Source organism: Malaya genurostris, chromosome 3, assembly GCF_030247185.1.
Source record: "Malaya genurostris strain Urasoe2022 chromosome 3, Malgen_1.1, whole genome shotgun sequence".
NCBI classification, from domain to species: domain Eukaryota; kingdom Metazoa; phylum Arthropoda; class Insecta; order Diptera; family Culicidae; genus Malaya; species Malaya genurostris.
Genome location: NC_080572.1, coordinates 235,288,374 through 235,308,476, shown reverse-complemented (window position 1 = coordinate 235,308,476; position 20,103 = coordinate 235,288,374). Strand labels below are relative to the sequence as shown.

At 36.9% G+C, this 20,103-nt stretch overlaps 1 protein-coding gene across 1 annotated transcript; it reads right to left on the bottom strand.

Annotated features, from left to right (window-relative positions):
• Positions 1-6,304: 6,304 nt before the first annotated feature.
• On the bottom strand, positions 6,305-19,499 carry LOC131435309 (serine/threonine-protein kinase tricornered). The gene is made up of 5 exons (XM_058603021.1): positions 18,579-19,499; positions 8,869-9,396; positions 8,159-8,796; positions 7,925-8,088; positions 6,305-7,845 (listed from the first exon to the last, which is right to left on the bottom strand). The coding sequence occupies exons 2-5, from the start codon at positions 9,331-9,333 to the stop codon at positions 7,736-7,738; spliced, it is 1,377 nt and encodes a 458-aa protein (XP_058459004.1). The 5' UTR covers positions 9,334-9,396; positions 18,579-19,499; the 3' UTR covers positions 6,305-7,735.
• Between the last annotated feature and the right edge of the window lie 604 nt (positions 19,500-20,103).

The following is a 20,103-nucleotide window of genomic DNA, read 5'->3' as shown; positions in this document are numbered from 1 at the left end:
ACCAGTAAACTGTCCGTCTAGCGAGCTGTTTCATCTTTACGATGCCTATATGATTGCCATGCAGAAGTTTCAGAATTGCGTTCTGCAATTTCAGTGGAATCACCACCCTATCTTGGTACATTAAACACCCTTCAACCGATTCAAGATCATGTTGATTCGCGTAAACATTCGTAAAACTTCTATCCATTTTCCTTGGCCATCCATTGCTCATAAATTTTAAAATATTTTGTATAAACCTATCTTCTTTAGTTTCATTGGCAATAAATTCGAAATTTAATGGCATATCTTTGCTAAAGTTTATGCTTCTAATAAATTCATCTCCATCATATCTTTCTGGCACTGGCGTTTCTAAAGGAAAACGAGAGCAGAAATCTGCATTACCCATTTTATGAGACGGTCTATATTGAATATCGAAATCGTATATTGACAGTTCTAAAATGTACCTTTGCAATCTCGTCACATAAATTGAATTTTTCCCAGTTTTGCCAAAAATACCAACTAGTGGTTTGTGATCTGTATAAATCTGAAATTTCTTCCCAAATAAATATTTGTGAAACTTTTTTATCGTTGTAACTAGGGCCAATGCCTCTAAATGCAAAATTGGGTATGATTTCTGTGCTGAATTCAGCGAACATGATGTAAAACAAACTGGCTTTTCAATTCCTTCTATTATATGAGCTAAAACTCCTCCCAGGCCATAGCCGGATGCGTCAGAAATTATCACAATGGGTTTTTCTGGGTCATAAAATTCCAAAAAATTAGTTGACAATAGTAAAGATTTGCTTTCTTCAAAGGTTTTGTTACAATTTTCGTCCCAAACATATTTGGTATTATTTTTCAATAAATTATAGAGACAATACAGTTTTTCTGATAAATGTGGTATAAAGCGATGATAATAATTTATTAGTCCTAGAAAAGATTTTAGTTCTGTAGTGTTTTTAGGCTCTTTCGCATTTTTAATCGTAGAAATTTTATCGGAACAAGGAAATAATCCTTTCTCATTTATAATAAGACCCAAATATTTCAACTCTTCAACGAAGAATTTACACTTGTCCCAATTTACTTTGATGTTGGCTTCCAGCAATCGCTGTAAAACTTTATTAAGTTTTTGAGCACAATCATCTAAATCTTTTCCTGAAATAAGCACATCATCTAAATAACACGAAACTCTCTCAATTCCCTCTAAAACTTGGTCCATGACCTGCTGGAATATTGACGCACTGGACGATGCACCTTGTGGAAGCCTGTTATATGTGTATAAACCTTTAATTGTATTAATTACCATAAATTGTTTTGATCTTTCCGATAGTTTTAACTGTGTATACGCCCCCTCTAAGTCTAGCAAACAAAATATTTTGCTGCCTGATAAATTTGCAAATAAATCTTGTGTTATTGGTAAAGGATATGTATTAGCAATTATATGTTTATTGATTGAAACTTTGCAATCGATAACCATTCTGATTTCATTATTCTTTTTCATAACTATAATCACCGGTGAAGCCCATTCACTGGTTTGAATTGGTGTAATGACTTTCTCTTTTTCCATTTTTTCTAAATATTTTAATACCTTATCTTTTAGACGGAAAGGTACGTCGTAAGCTTTTTTGAAAATTGGTATACTATTTTTCAACACCAAATTTGCTTCAAAACCTTTAATTGGTGAAGAAAAATCCTTTAAAAAAACACTTGAAAATTTCTGTTTAATTTCTTCCACAAGATTATTCGTACTCTGATCATTTACCCTATTAATTGTATGGTTTCCTGAAAATAAATCTCTCCATTTCGGGAAAAATACGTCCAACCACGGTCTACCCATTAGGGGAACAAAAACGTTATTGCAGTCTATCACAAATAATTTCAAAATACTTTTAAAACCATTTAGCTCAATCGAAACATTAGTTTCTCCCACTATTTTCAACTTTGACCCATTAACTACCATTAATTGTTTACTGCATTTACTCAAATTGTTCATAAAATTAGACTCATACTGTAATTTACTCATGACTGACACTGATGCCCCACAATCTATTTCCATATTTATCCATTTATCTTCGATTTTACATTTAATTACACAAGGATTATTTACACCTGAAATAGATGAAACATTCATACAATTCAAAACATCTGTACCTTTATCTTCCTCACTGTCGGATGGATTCTTCATGTCGGTCGTCATCCTGTTCAGCAGCTCACTCAGATGTCTATCCGCACTGGGTCCAGGATTATATGAATTAACGACATTTACCGTATCCTTTCTCAGATTCCTCAAAGCGAAACATTTACTCTTTATGTGTCCCTTTTTCTTACAATATGTGCAAATCGCGTTCGAAAAATCAGGTCGGAATCGTTCAAATTTTTTAAAATTTTTATTTAAACCATTTTGATTATAATTGTCAAAATGTACTTTTCGGTCCATATACCCTAAACGGCTTTTTACCGGCCCCCTTGAGCTACCTTCTCTTGGATCTTGGTTTTGCTGAATTCTTGTTGCATTTGCAAATCTATGCAATACATTTATGGCAGGACTGCTAGTGGGATTATTCACTATAGTCGTTCTGTTTAGCATATTACCATTAGCAGCATCAAGAACTCTAGCGTTCGAACCCGCAATCACCCACGTCGCTATAATCTTCTCAGCGGATTCGAGTGTGAGGTTATCCTCATTGAGGAGTCTTTGCTGGAGAGCTTTGTCTCTTAAACCAGCAACTACTCGATCTCGAATGGCTGTATGCTTATGGTCTCCGAATGTACAAAACTCTGCTTGAAGTTTTACCGATAAAATAAAATCTTCTACCGTTTCATCTAACTGCTGAATTCTTTGATGAAATTTGAAACGCTGAATCAAATCTGATTCTACTTTATCGAAACGCAATTTTAACTTGGCCACAATTTCATTATATGGTGCTTCCACCAATTTGCCATTTGGAAATAATAATTTGAGTTCTGAAAAAATTATGGGACCACCCAGTGTCACAAAATGGGCCTTTTTGGATTCGTCTGTAACATTATTCATGATAAAATAATAACCGAGCCTCTCCTCCCAATCGGAGAAGGATGTACCCTTACGGTACGGCTCAATTGTCGTAACCATATTAGCCATCTTTGAAATTGTTAAAAAGGAAAAAGAAAAGAAAATGGCACTATATTAACTGTTTTGTACTAATATGGTTAAACGATTTTCAATTTAAAAAAGAATAAAAACGACTCACCGATTGAAAATAACTGGGCTCACCCGCAAAAATTTATTTCCGAAAATACAATTAGCCGGAACACCGTCTTGGCCGTCGTCAGATTGTCGTAGCTTATCCTCGACCTCTGTCGGAATTGTTTAATTTTTCTTCGACCTTAGTCGGAACTTCTCAGGATTCGTCGGATGTATCAGTTTTAACACTTTTATCACGTCTATAGGGTTAAAAAGAAAAGAATTAGTACTTTTGATAAAACATGTGTTTAATTGTTTTAATTAAACAAAGGATCTATTGTCTCACAAAATAGTTTATTGTTTTAAACAATACGCCATTCTTATCAAAAACACAATGCCAAAAAATATGCGCGTCAATTTTTTGTAAAAGAAAATAACGCCACTATAATGTACTTTTACCCTATCACCACTTACCACTCAACAAGAAAAAACTTTGCGTGTGTTAGTAGCGTCGGTTTCGACCAACGCTATTTGCCGATAGCTTGCCTAGAGAAACAAAAAAATCTATACAAACGCGCCAAAGCACGCCGCAAAAAAATGTCACTTTTTCTGCTAATTTTCCTCGTCGCCACTGTTTTGTACTCGTTTACTCACCTATAGGGATTAACCAACGAAACGGCAAGAGAATAATTATCTCAAAGTGGAGGACACTCGCGGAAACAGTTCAACTTATAAAGAAATGTGATACGTTCTGATTTAAACACTTGGATAGTCTGTAAGCAACTGACTCGCTACTCTCGAGTGATCTTTATTTTAGTTTCACTGTTTTATACAGTGTTGCCAGTATCTCGGCTCTTTAAATATCTTTTCTTCGTTAAGTTATATAACAGTATATAACAGTATTGTTGCCATATTATTTACCGATACTTTCCGAAGATTATCGACGATATTGAATGATTAATAAAATTACACCATTACTGAGATTACTGGTACAACATTCTTTGGGATCGATTAACTGTTTATAAAATTAATAAGTCCACCCAGTGAACGACCATTATTAGGTTTAAACTGGGGGTAAATGAACGATATAAATCAAATCAAATTTATAAGTTTGTACGTTTCTCGAAAATTATCATCATAAAATAGAATAGTTTCATTTGTTCAGGTTTAAATCTTTAGGTTGTTTGTATTTAAAATTGAGCTTTCAAGTAACTTTGAAGTGTAGTGAAGTTTAGTGTATCATCATCAATATCATCTTTATTTTGTATTTATTATGAAGACCCTAGAAACGTTTCATTTTTAATGTTATTGTGCTCGGTCGTGTCTTGAATACAACCCTCAAATTTTTTTTGCACTCATTTTGCTCGGAGATGGCTGAACCGGTTTTCATGAACTTAAATTTAAATGAAAGGTCTTGTAACCCCACACAAAGTTACTGGCTTCCGGTACCGGAATTACAGGGGGATATTTGCAAAAAAAAAAAAAAAATAAGTGCACTTACTTTTCTCAAGAACGGCTTAACCGATTCTCACAAACTTAGATTAAAAAAAAAGTACAATTGTCCTATACAAAATTCCCGAATTTTATTTTGATCCGACTTCCGGTTCCGGAGTTACAGGGTGATTAATGGAAAAATTCTTATTTCAATTTATTTCCTCCTTTTTCTAAGAGATGGCGTGACTGATTTCAACAAACTTAAATTCAGATGAATGATATCATGATCTCATACAAAACTTCCAAATTACATCCGAATCCGACTTCCGGTTCCGGAATTATATGGTGAAAATTGGCTACCGTCACTTGAAGCGGCGAAACAAAAAAAGGTAAAAAAAATTCTTAACTTGCCTCAAAACTGTTCCAATTGATATTCATTATCAGTAGACGGCCAAACATTAATTTGGCTGTCCTTGTTTTTGGGTTTTTGATGAACGACCGAAGATTGTAGCTATAGACTCAAAATACCATTCACTTTGCTCGAACCAACTTCGATTATACCGGTTCCCATATTACGGTTTTGGAAGTATCTCTTTTCGTTTCCTCAGAAATGGCCTAACCGACCTGAGTACTGTTTCACTCTATAGGTTCTACTAGTTTATGGACAAACCTTTTTGTTTTTCAAGAATCAAAGAAAATTATTTTGAAGAATACCACTCATATATAATTATATATATGAATATGTGAGAGATATGAGAAAGGCATCATTACACCACTAGGTGGATTAAAACAGATTTTTGTTATAAGAACTATACAAATTATTTCGTAATATTTAACTGTTTGTCAGAATGTTTGCTGTAACTAAACCGTACTTTAGTGTAGGTGCATCGTTTCAAATTCCAGTGGTGAAGAAAAGGAAAGCTTGCACAATTCACACAATCGATCAACTAACTAATATTCGGAAGAGGGAAGAAAACGTGTTTTATTCGTATTCATGTCATCCAGTTATGTCACAGGCCCAAGAGTTCTGCTTCGACTGACTTGAAAAATTGACAAAACATTTTTGAAGTTTTATTATAACAAAATGCAAAGAAAAAATATGATTTTTCGACTCTACGTGCCCCCTAGAAAAATAAAATGTGTCTTTTAATTTATGGCCAGTAAATTTTAAATGCGTTTTTCTGGAAAGCACGTTTTAAAAGTCCGTGTCCATCGTCATTTAAAAACTACTTCATCAATTATTTTGCACACACTTTCTTCATATAAAATACGCAACCCCAATGTTTCCCGTTTTAAACAACCAACAAAAATTTAGAAAATTTAAAAAAATCAAATAATAAACGTAGGGGTCTAGAAAAACATCTACTACAACTGAGTTTTTTTGATTTTATGACTTCTGATAAATCAGCGCTTCATGATTTCGAAAGCTCATCGTCGAAAATACTTTTTAACCGATTTATTTCTAAATATTTTTACACGAAAAAATTAAAAAATGTTCTTCGAATGATGCAAAACATTTGAATTTATTTTTTTGAACGATAGCTCTAAAAAAATCGCAAAAACGGAGTTTTTTTTAACTCCGTTGACCCATAAAAATCCAATCGTACCAAACGAGTGACCTCCGAATACACAAAATACTTGCACATTTTGGAACACCTCTAAAGTGTTTCACGTCTTATTTAGTCGAATGTGGATTGATATTATTATCTACTGCAATAAATCGAACAGTTTATCATCGCCAGTTAATCTATGTATCACTTTATTCATCAGTATAGGGCTGTGTTTAGCTTCGTGAATGCAATTCGGGGGTGTTGTGGAAACAAAACAGCACTTCATTTACAGGGTTGGGATGGGAATAGTGGTGTCCTTACTTTAGGAAAGGGATAAAAATTAACTACGTCTATTTTCATCAATAAATTTCACTTTAACACATTTTTCTGCCTACAAAAGTACAATGGTTTTTTGTTCATCATGAAGCAAGCGAAAACAAAAACACAATACTATTTCCCCAATATATGCGTTGATCTTTCCTTTATTCCTTTTTGCACGGTAATAATATAAATAAAATTTCTATAAAACCCAAAAAACAAGAGCTTTTTGATAGCTGACCAACTTTTGCTTCTAGCAAACAGAAATAAATCAAAGTGTTGTAAACTTTTTTAGCATGGAAAAAAATTCGGGCCGCACAACTGGTTCCCGATTTGAACTTGATTATATACACAACTAAACAGAACACTGCATCTTCTTGCCTATCGAAATAAGTGTGTTGGCTTGCTCTAGTAACCTAAAACATTGTAACATAAAATTAGAATAATGGTTTTTTAAAAATAATAACTACCTACTAATACTATTTAGCTTTATATTCTCATTTCTGCTAGAAATGCTCTCTCATTTAGTTGCTCCCTTCTCTAATCGGTACTTGCATTCGATATAATTATGTATCAGTAGATTTACTCTGTCAGATAGGACGTTTCAACTGAAGTTGCACATGGATTTCTTTGCTGTCTTCCTCACTAAATAGTTCATTACTTTTTCAACTAACCTATGCATTAGAACGGAATATGGTTTGTTTGTTTTTTTTTTTTGTTCATATTTTTTGCTTTGCTGGGGCATGGGTAAAAATTATTAGTAAGTTTTAGCTGGATGTCTGTGTCAGATGTGAATCTCTCTTTTGTAACAAAATATGTGACATCATATTTGCTAAGCAAGCGTTTCATTGTTATCATTAACATAATGTTACATAAGTCTACTTGGCTGTGAAAGCTGGAAAATATGGAGAGAAAAACTACACAATAAATCGATCTAAAAGCAAATGGAAAGCAAAATCTCGCTAATTTAGCTTGCATTATCGATATTCTTTGATTTTCTTTTTTTTTGTTTACATCTGTACTGCTTATAGAGGATACTAAATTACACCATTCAATTGAGTCATTCTGTTAATGCCCTGCTCAAACCCGAGCGGGTTGTGTTATTACGGTTACGTCGTTATATATACTTTTTTTCTTCTTCTCTATGATGTTTGTCGAACGACAGTCTGCCTATCGCGCTCAACTCCGTCAAAGTTGGTTGGAACCGTGCAGCAGATGTAGTTTGTTTTTTAAAAAACGCAGTTGATTAGAATAGTAAGAGATTTTGGAAGCTGGACTGCGGAGTGCGAACTTATTTTTTCGTTGGCGTGCCACGCTGCGTAAGACTTTCGAACCGCCTGAAGGTGTAGTTGATAAAGACCCAATCTTTAAGAACCTCGCCTTCGGGTGTGGGATGAGCGGCTAGAGAAACGAAAAATAATGAAGTTTTATCGATTTAACGTAAGCATCTACAGTTTGCCAGTTGTTCCACAACACTTACGTATTTCCAATGCAACGTCGGGGAAATCGTCGAAGTTGGACGTATCGTCAATCGATCTAACCTCCACGGGAATGGCGGCTGGTCGTTCCCGAATATGTTCCCAATCGACTCCCCTGAAAAAAGATACCAACTTCAAGTCCTCAATACCACGCTGTGATCCCAGCCTAGAATGAACGGAAGGTAGTTACTTCAGTGAAACACAACACATTGCTTCCGATTGGTTGGTCCAGTTACCTTCGTTCCGCCTCACAGCAAAACTTAACGATCGTATCTCGTGCCTCTTCCGAAATCGGTGTCTCCGGTGGGAAGATCAGTGTCTCGCGCCAGTTCATCACCTTTCGATATGTATCCTGGGGGTTATCCGAACAAAACGGCGGATAGCCCATTAGCATCTCGTACATGATCACGCCAAGGGACCACCAGTCGCAAGCAGGACCGTAACCAGTCTGTAAGAACACTTCTGGTGCGATGTAGTCCGGCGTTCCCACGGTACTGTAAGCCAATGCTCGTCGGTTACGTTTCCAGCTCTCAGCGCGACGTTTGGAGTCCATTGGACTGGCGCAGGTCCCGATGAAGTCCGAGGGTTTAGCTTGCGAAAGGTCGCGATAAAAATCTGTCCGATGAGACTTTTTAAGCCCAGTACAAAGCCCAAAATCCGACAGTTTCAAGTGTCCACGTGCATCAAGTAGAAGATTATCCGGTTTAATGTCTCGATGGATGAACCCAAGCCGATGGATCGAATCGATTGCCAGGGCCGTTTCGGTAATGTAGAATTGGGTGCACTCCTCCGAAAGGGTGTCTTTTTTCATCAGCAGGGTCATCATGTCGCCACCTGGTAGGAACTCCATAATCAAGTACAGATTGACCGAATCCTGCCCAGAAAAGAAAACAAAATTGAAAAGTTACGTGGTCATGTCGAAATCGAAACCAAACCAACTTATTACCTGAAAACTATAGTACATTTTTACAACCCATTGATGGTCGGCTTCTACGAGTACATCACGCTCTGCTCGGACGTGAGCCACCTGTTCTTTTTCCAGCATATCGGCTTTCCGCAGTACCTTCATTGCGTACACATGTCCGGTATCTTTTTTCTGAACCAACCGCACCTCACCGAACGCTCCTCGGCCTATCACCTTGAGTGCTTCGAAATCTTCCACCCCAAGCCGTGAACGTTTCAACCGAAGAAATTCGGTTTCTTTTTGGGCATGCTGCATCCGTTTTTCCTGCCGTTGAGACTCCGACAGGGCTTCGTCTTTGAGCGAGGCCTCTAACTTAGCCTGCCGCTGTTTCCGTTCGCCATGCTGGGTGATAAGATTACTGTAGTAGTTCTCAAGTGTTACTTTCGCCTTGGTCGCCTTGTCCATGGTGTGGTCACTGAACCGTATCGTGTTGTCTGTTGCTGTCATCTTGATTAGGGGGTGTTCGACGGGTACGCTTTCGAAGCTGGTACAGGCAAAATTTGGTGTTATCTGAAAAAAAAAACGAAAACATATTGTTTACTATACACCAATGTCAAAACGAAAGAAAATGACAACGTCTTCTATAGCAAATTTTTCTTTTTTTTTCCCTTTATGGGCTGCTCTGGCCGAGGGGGATCTTCTATAGCAAATTTTTAATAGATAAATAATATTTTTTAAACTAACACGAAAATAATGTCAACCACGGAAAAAAAACATGTTGAAATACTGTGAGATTCGGGATGACGTACGTGTGCTACGCATGTGCTCCAAGAAACCTTTTCCTTCTTATGTAGTCCTAGATCAATTAGAAAAGTGTCCATGTAAATCACTTGTCACCTACAAAAATCAACTGGCCGTATGTAAATGCAGCCAACAACCTATTCCATAGGTTAGTGTAGCGAAATATCGTAGAACAATCTACAACCAAAGACAACAAAAATTCTTCTACAGTCCGTGTTAGAAGAAAATGTATGCAATATTTATTTTTAACGAAGAAAATGTTTCTAACCTTTTGCCTTTCTCATATGAAAAGGTTATGCAATCACTTGAACAATTGACTGGTCAAAATTGACCCGGAAGACCAAATGTCTTATACCACTCGGCCTCAGTTTGTCGAGCTGAACAACTTCTGTGTGTGTATGAACAAGGTTGCGCAAAGGAACCTGACGCATTTTGATCTCGTTACACTGGAATCAAACAAGAGAGGCAGAAACCGAACGCGGCATCGGAAAATAGAAGAAAGAAGGTTTTTTTGTTCCAATTATAGAGGTTTTAACATCTTAAGGTCATTCGCCTCTTCGGACCAGAAAATCTTTCTGGCCCTATGTGCGGGGTTGGGAATAGAACCCAGGTGGGCTGCGTGATATTCATCGACTATCCCATCATGCAATACCCGTCCCCAAAAAAAGGTTTATTTTTGTCTAGTAGTTTTCTATCATGGAGCACTGGAGTGTCGCTCATCGCGTTTCTATTTATTACTCGTTTTTTGAAGAATCAGTAGTACGTAACAACTATTTGTGAGTTTAAAAAACACTTTAAATTAAAGCCGGTGGCTTCGCGCAATACTGTGATGCTATGGGTAAAATTTTTATTGTAAACCTTCGGGTCACGTCCAGACTGTCAAGACATCAGAGAATGTTGAACGAGTTCGATCCACTCTTGTGAATAGTTCGGGTATGAAACATGCGGCTGCTTTTCAAATTCCTCGTTGTTCTTTCCATCGACTGATCAAGGAAGATTTCAGGGTGGCAGGTGTATTGCCGATTTAAATTTCCTGGTTTGTAAGATAAAAATTCCCGGTTTTTAGAATAGGCTTAAATCGTTTCTGATTAGGTTTTGTTCTAATATTCCTTTAATTCAAGCTTTAAACAGAAAAAAGCGGTTCAAATTGAACTGTTTAAGTTCGCAGTAAGCAGTTCAATTTAAACTGCTCTGCACTGACGACTCTAAGACGAAACGTAAAGACAGTGAGAAAAAAAAAGATTAAAACAGGCCAGCTAGTTGAGGACTGAAGTATTTTCGGGTATTTCGATGTAAATTTTTTGTGGATTGGATTTTGGAACTAAACTTTTTTAGAATGAATTCTGAATTAGGATCGAAATTATAAAACTTAATTCGGGAACTGAAATTGAGGTATAGGCTAGACTTAAGTTCCAAAATTAATAGTTCTAACATGGATTCCAGAATTGATTCAGGTTTTAGTTTCAGAACGCAGGTCAACAGTCTGGATCCAAAAGTTGAATTCAGAAACCAGATTCTGAAAAATTTTCAACTTAATTCCGAATGTGGAATTAATTGGACCTGAATTTCGGAGCTGAATTCTGGATTCGAAATAGAAAATTCAATCCTGGACCGAAATTCAGCTGCTGATAAGAACTCAGGTCCAGGGGTCAGTGCTAAGATTCAAGTTTAAAATTCAGTGCCAAACTAGAATCCTGACTTTAAAGCCGGGTACAAATAAATGATATAAAAACTAATAAAAAGAATCCTGGCCTCGAATTCAGTTCTAGAACTCAGATTCAGAATTTAGCTTCCGAGTTCAGGTTCAGAACTTAGTCCCAGAATCTAATATCAAAATTAAGTTTCAGAATTCAGGTCAAGAACTCAGTTCTAGCTTCCCGCTCCAAAATTCGGTTTAATAATTCCAGGTTCAGAATTCAGATTCTTTAATCTCAAAATAACTGAACCATCCTATTTATTCGTATTCACGTCATCCGGTTATGTTTCTTCCATAACACACCCGCTTTTTTCGTAATAAAGACTGTCCCAGAAAGTATGGACGCAACCAAAAACCGCTGTCATTTCGCAATGGTTCAGAATCTGTCAATTTTCATGGCTACGTCCTGTTGTTTACACTCTTCTCTGACCACTTGTGCAGTTGGTTAATTCGTTTTCATTAGTTTGTTTCGAAATGCGTGGACTTTCAGCAGAACAACGTAGAAAAATTGTGTACAAATGGTGCACAGAACGCAGACTGTCACTGAGAAAGATAGCAAAAATGGAAGGAGTAAGTGAAAAAGCCGTGCGAAATGCCATTAGGAAGTTCGGTGAGGGTAACATCTTTGAGGATAAACCGAAAACGGGTCGAAAAAAAGGTCCTGCTAACCCTCAGTTGGATAAACGTATACTAAAGGCGTTCGAGCAGAAGAAGGAGGTTTCAGGTCGGGATGTAGCCAAAAAAGTGGGCACTTCGAAGTCAAATGTTCTTCGTGCTAAAGAACGTTTGAACTTTCGAACCTATAAGAAGCAGAAACAACCAAAACGTAGTCTGAAACAAGAAGCATCGATCAGGCTGAGGGCTCGAAAGCTGTACAATACGATTCTTGCTGGAAATTTGAACTGCATAATCATAGACGACGAAACCTACGTGAAACTCGATTACAAATCCTTGCCGGGACCACAATATTATACAGTCCGAAACATCGATTGAAGTCGAAAAACTTGGTATGAAAGCTATGGTCTGGTAAGCAATTTGTAGCTGCGGTAAGATTTCGAAACCCTTCATCACCACTGCTTCAATGAACAGCGAAATAGACATCAAGGAATGTTTACAAAAACGACTTCTACCCATGATTCGAATCCACAAGGATCCTGTTGTCTTCTGGCCAGATCTTGCTTCTTGCCACTACTCGAAATCAACGGTAGAATGGTATACTACCAAAAATGTCACTTTCGTCCCAAAAGACATGAATCCACCAAATTGCCCACAACTTCGACCAATTGAGGAATTTTGTGCATTAACTAAGTCACATTTTAGGAAACATGTCTCGGCAGCCGAAACCATTCAACAGTTCGAAAAAGATTGGAAAAATGTGTCAAAACTTGTCGCCAAAAAGTCTGTACGGAATTTAATGAGGAACGTTCGCAAGAAGGTGCGCCAGCTAGTCTACAATGGCTATGTAGCAAATGTTAAGAATAATATTCTGTTGTAGTCTAATATTATCAGTATATCGAATAAAATTTGAATATATAACACTTGTGAATTATTTACAGCGAAATCAAAGTGCGTCCATACTTTATGGGACAGTCTTTAGGATTTTAAATGGTAAACATCTCTCGTGAAATAACTACAATATTGTCCAAAGTAATGAGTTCTTCATAATGAACTCTCCGCTGGTTTATTACCATTTTTATTTCCAAATAGCCCAACTTGTCTTCTATGAGAAATCCTCCTACAATTGATTTTCAATTTCTCATTTGTAGTGTACTAATTACTCGAACAGACTTCGATTCAAACAAAGATTAAATCAGCTAGTTGTATATGCTACCACCTAAGAACTAATCGAAATTGTTTTGGGAACTATCGATACAAAAATATATTATTGGAATCAATACATGATTGAAGTTAGGAGTCTATCAGTTCCAAAAGCTCAAACTAAATTTGAATCTATCATCGCCAATCTTCAACTGCTGCTTCGTCGACGGCATTATCAAAATTCTGGTGATCATATTATGAAACCCATAGTTGAGGACCTTCAGAAGAAAATTAAACATAGATTCACTGAACAAATCAAACCATATTCTAAGCCTTTTTATGGTTCTGTACTAGTTCTCAGAAACCATTCTCAGCTGTTAAAGAAGGAAATCAAACACTTCCTGAAAACGGTGGAGAAGGTCAAAATCGATAACTTTTTCAATTTTGTGAGTCCTATGGAAATTTCACACAAATATGAGCATAACACAAGTGTTTGTCTCGAGATGACAATACTGAGAAAAATTCTGATGATATTAGAGCTTAAAACTTAAAGAACATTAAAGTAAAAAATAAATTTCGATGTTACCTTGAGTCTTTCATAACAATGTTTATATTTTTTCTCAAACCTTATAAAAATCCAGCAGAAGCAGATATTTGGGCTAATAATATTTTTCCCGGTATTGCACTAAAATTCCCGACCTTTTCCCGGTTTGTTTCTGGTGAAACCAAATTCACAACTTTTTCCCGGATTTCCCGATTTTCCCAGTCACTTGCCACCCTGAGATTTGTCGTTTCATCCATATAAAATCGTCATCGCCCAGCAGTTGAAACTGGTGAACTTTGGAGCTCGTTTGTCGTGGTAAGACAGTGGTAAGATATCTCTAGGTGACATAATGATGAGCGGCGAAACCCACTTTTGACTTAACGGCGCGGCAAACAAGCAAAATTATTGTTATGTTGTTTACATCAACAAGGACCTTGGACGATCTACGGGACAACATTCACCGTGAAATTGCCGAAATTAATACCGATATGTTGAAAAAAATTGCCAATTTCTTAAAACGGGTCGAAAATGGTGTATAAAGTAATGGGCATTATTTGTCAAATAGGGTTTTTTTTAAATAAACGGCTGCAAACATTCATTCTTCTACTTTTTATCGCTGGTTAGATTATTAGACTAGCACTCAAGAGCTTTTGTCAATTTACATAATAAATGTGTCAGGTTCCTTTGCCCAACCCTGTATGTATTTAAATATGATCAGTATCTAACGAGAAAAACAGATGGGAAAATATTGAATCTGTTTCCGTAGATATAGGACTGCAAAGTAAATGCCGTTGTGACCAAGTACAGCGAAGCATGCTTAGTTTCGTCTAGTCAATTGGACTTTCTCTCCAAATGTTTTTATATACAGGGTAGTTTAATTGGTAAAACGATTTCCCCGGTTAGGAGTTAGCTACGAGTTCGAGTCCCGTCTCTAAGGTCACATTTTCGCGGTTTTCTTTACACAATTGCATAGTGTTACTCATTTTTCTCAAATAAGGCTGAAACGGTTTTCACAAGGCTTAGACTCAAATGAAAGGTCTTATGGTCTTTGCATTTCAATTTCATCCGTATCCGACTTCCGGTTCTGGAACTATAGGACAAAGTGTGTTTAAAATGGCAACCGTTATTTAGAGTGACGATGCAATAAAGGGGAAAAATCCCAGTTCCCGGTTCCGGAATACCGAAAACAGTGGTCAATAACTCCAAAACGGAACGCACTCAGAGACGACTAGATCGATTTTCATAAACCTAGGCTCAAACGAAAGATCTTATAGTCCCATAGATTCCTATTGAATTCCACCCGGATCCGACTATCGGTTCCAGAACTAGAAAAGTGAAGGGTGTTTAAAATTTCAAACCATCACTTAGAGTGAAGCAGCATAAAACATGCACATTCCTATTAAATTGATACCCCAAGAAATTTCACTAAAAATGGAAAAATATAAGTAAAGACTGCAGTTATTCAAAGAAAAAACAGATTTTTATTTCTTTTTGGAAGTGTTTTGGACAAAAATCTTCATTGTCTGATGGTGACTTCCCCTTGACTCTCTTGGTCCATGATTTGGATGGTGGCGCTTTAGGTGTTGATTTGACCGGTCTTCCACGTTTTTTCTTAGCCGGAGCATCTGCTGTGTGAGCAGCTAGATGTTTGTCCAAAACATTGGCTTGCTTTGTCTCGACAGCAGCCTGCATATCACTGACAATTTTTCACGATTTGACGAAAAAAAATGGGGTGCCTGTAACCGAAATCGGTAGACATTTTGAAAATGACAAATATTCAATCCATTCACCTTTCCGATTGATGCTCTTCAATAAATTAAACCTCCGGAAAAATTTTTGTGTTGATTTTTACGCAATTAAAATTTGTTTAGAACGCAGCAAAAAGTACAAGCGTCTGTTTGCTTCGGTATTCAGCACAAAAAGAACGTGCTGCTATTACACACACATGACATTTGTCGGAATGACGCTATCTGCTTTCTGTCAAAAGTTACTGTGGGGTGCCGACAACCGAACACCTTCCCCTACATTCATAGAAGGATTTCTCTTTTGCCCTTAACTAGGCTTCACATTCAGCAATTGCTTCTTCGTTTGAGTTATTTTTTTTTACTGGCGAGCATTTTTTTCTAAGATCGGTGAATAACCAATAGTCGCCGAGGGCCAGATCTGGACTATACGGTGGATGAGGATGCAATGCGAAGTGTAATTCGTTCAATTAAAACATCGTTGCCATCGATTTTAGAATCGGCGCATTGTCTTTGCGAAACAGTGGATTTTTTCGACTGATGAGGTAATTTTTTCTTGATTTTTGCATTGAAACGATCTCACAACTCTATGTAGTGTTCGTTATTGATTGTTTTTTCTTTCTCAACATAGTCGATGTCGATTATACCATGTGCATCCCGAAATACTGAAACCATAACCCTTCCCACCAGAGTTGCAATTTGTCGGTCACGTCGAATGGCCTTGACAGACTGACTAAAATGATCGTCAATTGTAATCTGTACTGTGAAACTGATTGTTAAATGGGATACTCGATAGTTCTATGACCAAGAAGAAGTAAATTCAGTCAAAAACAGGCGACTCGTTCTGTTTTCTTCTATTCCCTGTTGAAGTGAAAAAATAAAAGAGTAACATAAACATAAACAGATAAATTTCATTATTGGAGTAAGTGAACATATTTCAGTTTTTATGTTGTCCGAATATTATTTAGTCACATCGTAATCATGCAGTGATAGTAGAAATGGAGATAATATAAACAAGCGTCCTAACAAGTGTTATATCGAGAGAATTTTATGTTTGACGCATTGGCTTTCAAACACTCAATACATGGTGTTTTGACAAAAAACACCATGTATTGAGTGTTTGAAAGCCCCCATCGTTGGATTAGTGAGCAAAAAAAATCCAGAAATCCGCAAAGATCTTCGGAGAGCAAAAAAAAGGTGAACCAAAATCCGGAAATCCGCAGAGATCAAAGATCTTTCCAGCTATCCAAACTTTATCGTACAACGTTGCTAGTAGATAATGACATATATCAGCTGTTTCGACCTTGAACCAGATAACCAACTTTACTTTGAAAAGCTGTTAGTTAACCCACATATGCTAAAGACGTTAGTCTATGTATGACGAGAAAAATCGTAACTCTAATCTTCATTTTATCGTATTAACTGATTTATTGAACATATGCTTTTGATATATGATATAAAATGTGGAGCTGTGTTGATCAAGGAAATTTTATTTATTTTATCATTGGATGTCCTGTAGATGTCCACTAGTCTACTTCATAACGATATTTGAATGTTCTTCTCCGTCGGACTCAAGTGATTCGAGTTTGACCACAACGGAAATGAATTAACGTCCAGTTTCATAACAACGCGGTTTTCCTGAAAAACAGTCGTTACTGATGAGTAGACTACAATACTTACTTTACATACCTGCAAGATCAATGTAAATGAGCAATTATGCCCAATCATAGGTTCAAATCGATTGAAAATTTTAGATTTTTTTTTTATTTTCCATCAAAACAAAATTGGTAACTAAGGTTATGGTAGTTGTTAGTCGAAATCAACAATTTTTTGCCTTTGTTGCCAGTTTGAATAAATTATTAAGCGATTTCGTTTTGACATTACCAGTTACTGAGGGGTAGTTAAATTTGCGATACAGTTTTGATAGCCGAGTGGCAGGTCGTGTCGTCGGTCAAATGTTCATGCATAATTGTAAACACACTGCCTTCTCATATCTTTACGGCCTCAGGTATTTCATACAATTCCAAATTAAGATATAATCGATTTGTGGACTTTTTCGATGATTCCTGGAGTAACCACCTCAATTGGACGAGCAGAACGTTCACCAACATCGGTGTCTGTACGTACAAATTCAACAAAGCAATAACGAATTGTTTTTTTCGATAGAGCAGAGCCCGGACAAAACTTTTGAAGCCATTGCTGAGCTAGGCACAGTATTTTTGTTTTTATCAAGAAGCAACGATAAATTAACACCTGAAATTGTTATGGATTGTTTTGAAACTTCACTTAAATGGCTGTCACTTTTTCCTGACTAATCGACATGTCATGGAATTTCACACAGTCTTTGAGTGTTGGTACTTAAAAAATGTCTCATGGATTTTGTCAATGATAGTGCCATTTGGGTATCAGTCACACGGCTTATTGAGTGATGTGTTAGAAGATAAAAATTTGATATAGGTTAGGTTCTCAAAAATTTAAAGGTGATTAAACAAACAAGATTTTACGACGTGGAAGCAGGAACCCAGTTGATCTCCTCTTGATTGTTTTTTTTCTGTTGGATTCCACACGGCATCCAGGCTGGGTCTAGGCTGGTTTTAACTTTTTTAGATTTCGCTAGGGTTGTAAAGCTTGACCAATTTCGCAACAAAGGTTTTGCGATAATTTTGATCAACGTTGATGTGAGAATTTAAAAATAACTTCAGAGGATTGCAGTTTCGGCCAATTTCTTTAAATTTTGACGCGAAAGGCAAAACTTGTTGAAAGTAAAACTTTTCTATGCGCATTGTTCCCAATGGGGCGGGCAAAGTTGTGCGACTTAATAGACTAAGTAAGATAATTCTTTTGTATATCAGCACCGACTTCAATCGCTCAAATTCGCGTATGATCAAGGCATTATAGGTACTACTCATACCTACTAGTAAGTAATAAGGTCAAGAAAAATCTTGCACTAACAACTTATGACAGGAAACAAGTGAACCAGAAAAAAAAAGTTGCCCAAAGCAGGCCTGTTTATTGCTTACACACGTGCATTTGACCTTTAATTGAATGGCGCAACTTCGTGCTCTTGTCATCATGCCTGCATATTGCTGGAAATTTCATGGTACCGAGCGACAGAAGTGAACATCGTCTGTACGCTTAGGAAAAATACGCAACCACTGCTCGGAAGCGAAGGTAAATAACAAAAAGAGCAATTTTTCTTGTTTCTGCGTACCTTTGTGTGGTTTGTTTTTGGTGTTCGCTTTGAAATTTTCTCTTCTATTAGATGGATCTGTTTTCCTCTTTCTTCACCTTCTGCAGAGCTGTTGAGCAGAGCTATGAATGATCTATTGGAACTCCTCTAAGCGGCTCACTCGGACTGGGTTTACTTTGCTGAGGCTTCCACGATGATGACGAAACTCACCGCATTAACCACAACTGCCAGACAGCACAGAAACGGAACACTGCTATTCTTCCGGGTTTCACTGCAATCGATTCATTTGAACTTTATGCTGCTTTGGTTATAACCAATTGATCGACGTGTGCTATTTTCATCGCTTCCTTTCACAGACCCCACCTCCTCGAGATTTTCTCCAACACACTTGCTCTTGCAGCAGAGCCGAATGACGTGATTTTGCTTTGAAAATAATGTTCCCGTTTCTGTCTCCACAGCACGGCCCTTGCTCTATTTTGTTTCCAAACCCTACTTTATGCAACGTTATTGCACAATTTTCGTCAAATTCGGTTTTCCCCAGACTTCCACGATCGAAAAGCCAATGAAGCAATGGAATTGGAAACTGGCACACTGGCACTGTCAACAACGATTTTCTTTTTTCATCACCTCGTACCACCTTTCTTCTGGATATTTTTATATAATCAAATTTTTACTGTCTCTCGGAAACTTTTTTTTTCTATTAGACCTCTGCCTTTACGCCTCCGTTAGCACTTGTCCGATCAGCCAGATTCGATACCACTAATACGGAAGCTTGCAATTTTCTTAACGGGATTACGCGAATAAGGAAAAAGTAGTTTTCAATTCGAACGGAACAAAAACCTTTTGTATGAAGTTTTGTGGCACGATCAAACTGCAATCTACGCGAAGACAACGCACACACAAACTAGACGAAAGCGCTCTGACGAGCTGATGATTTCTTTTTTCTTTTTTTGCTATTCCAACGCTGACGTCTGCGTGTTTTTTTCGCTCTCCAGCGCCAATCTGGCAGCTCAAGAGTACGGCCGATACGAAAAGTACGGTGTTAGGAAAAAAGGCCAAGTAAAAGTGGCCGAGAGGCAGAGATGCCAGATGTTTTCATAAATGTATAAAAATCTGTTTTTACTAATAAGATGAAAGTTTTACGCTAAAAAGATGTTGAAAGATATATTCCAAAAGATTTTTTTATTTTATTTATTTGTCGTCAATCAAGAGTAGACCATAGGATTCGTTACAATAATCTTCTTAAATTAGTAAACTATTCTAAATAGATCACTCAATGATGAATAGAATTGAAAGATTGAAATATTGTTTTAGTTTTTTTTTGTCATTGTACAATCGACAGCTTCTGAACTTGGATGCCAAGTTCACAGATTAATCTGTATTTCACAGATTTTCAACCTTTAGCACATATTTAAAAAAAATAGCACAGATTTTCACAGATTTCTGGAAAGTGTCACAGATTTACACAGATTCTGAAATCGATCACAGTTTAGCACCAAAAATTACAGAGCGGTAGGAAATAGTGAGACCTTTTTTATCAGCCCGG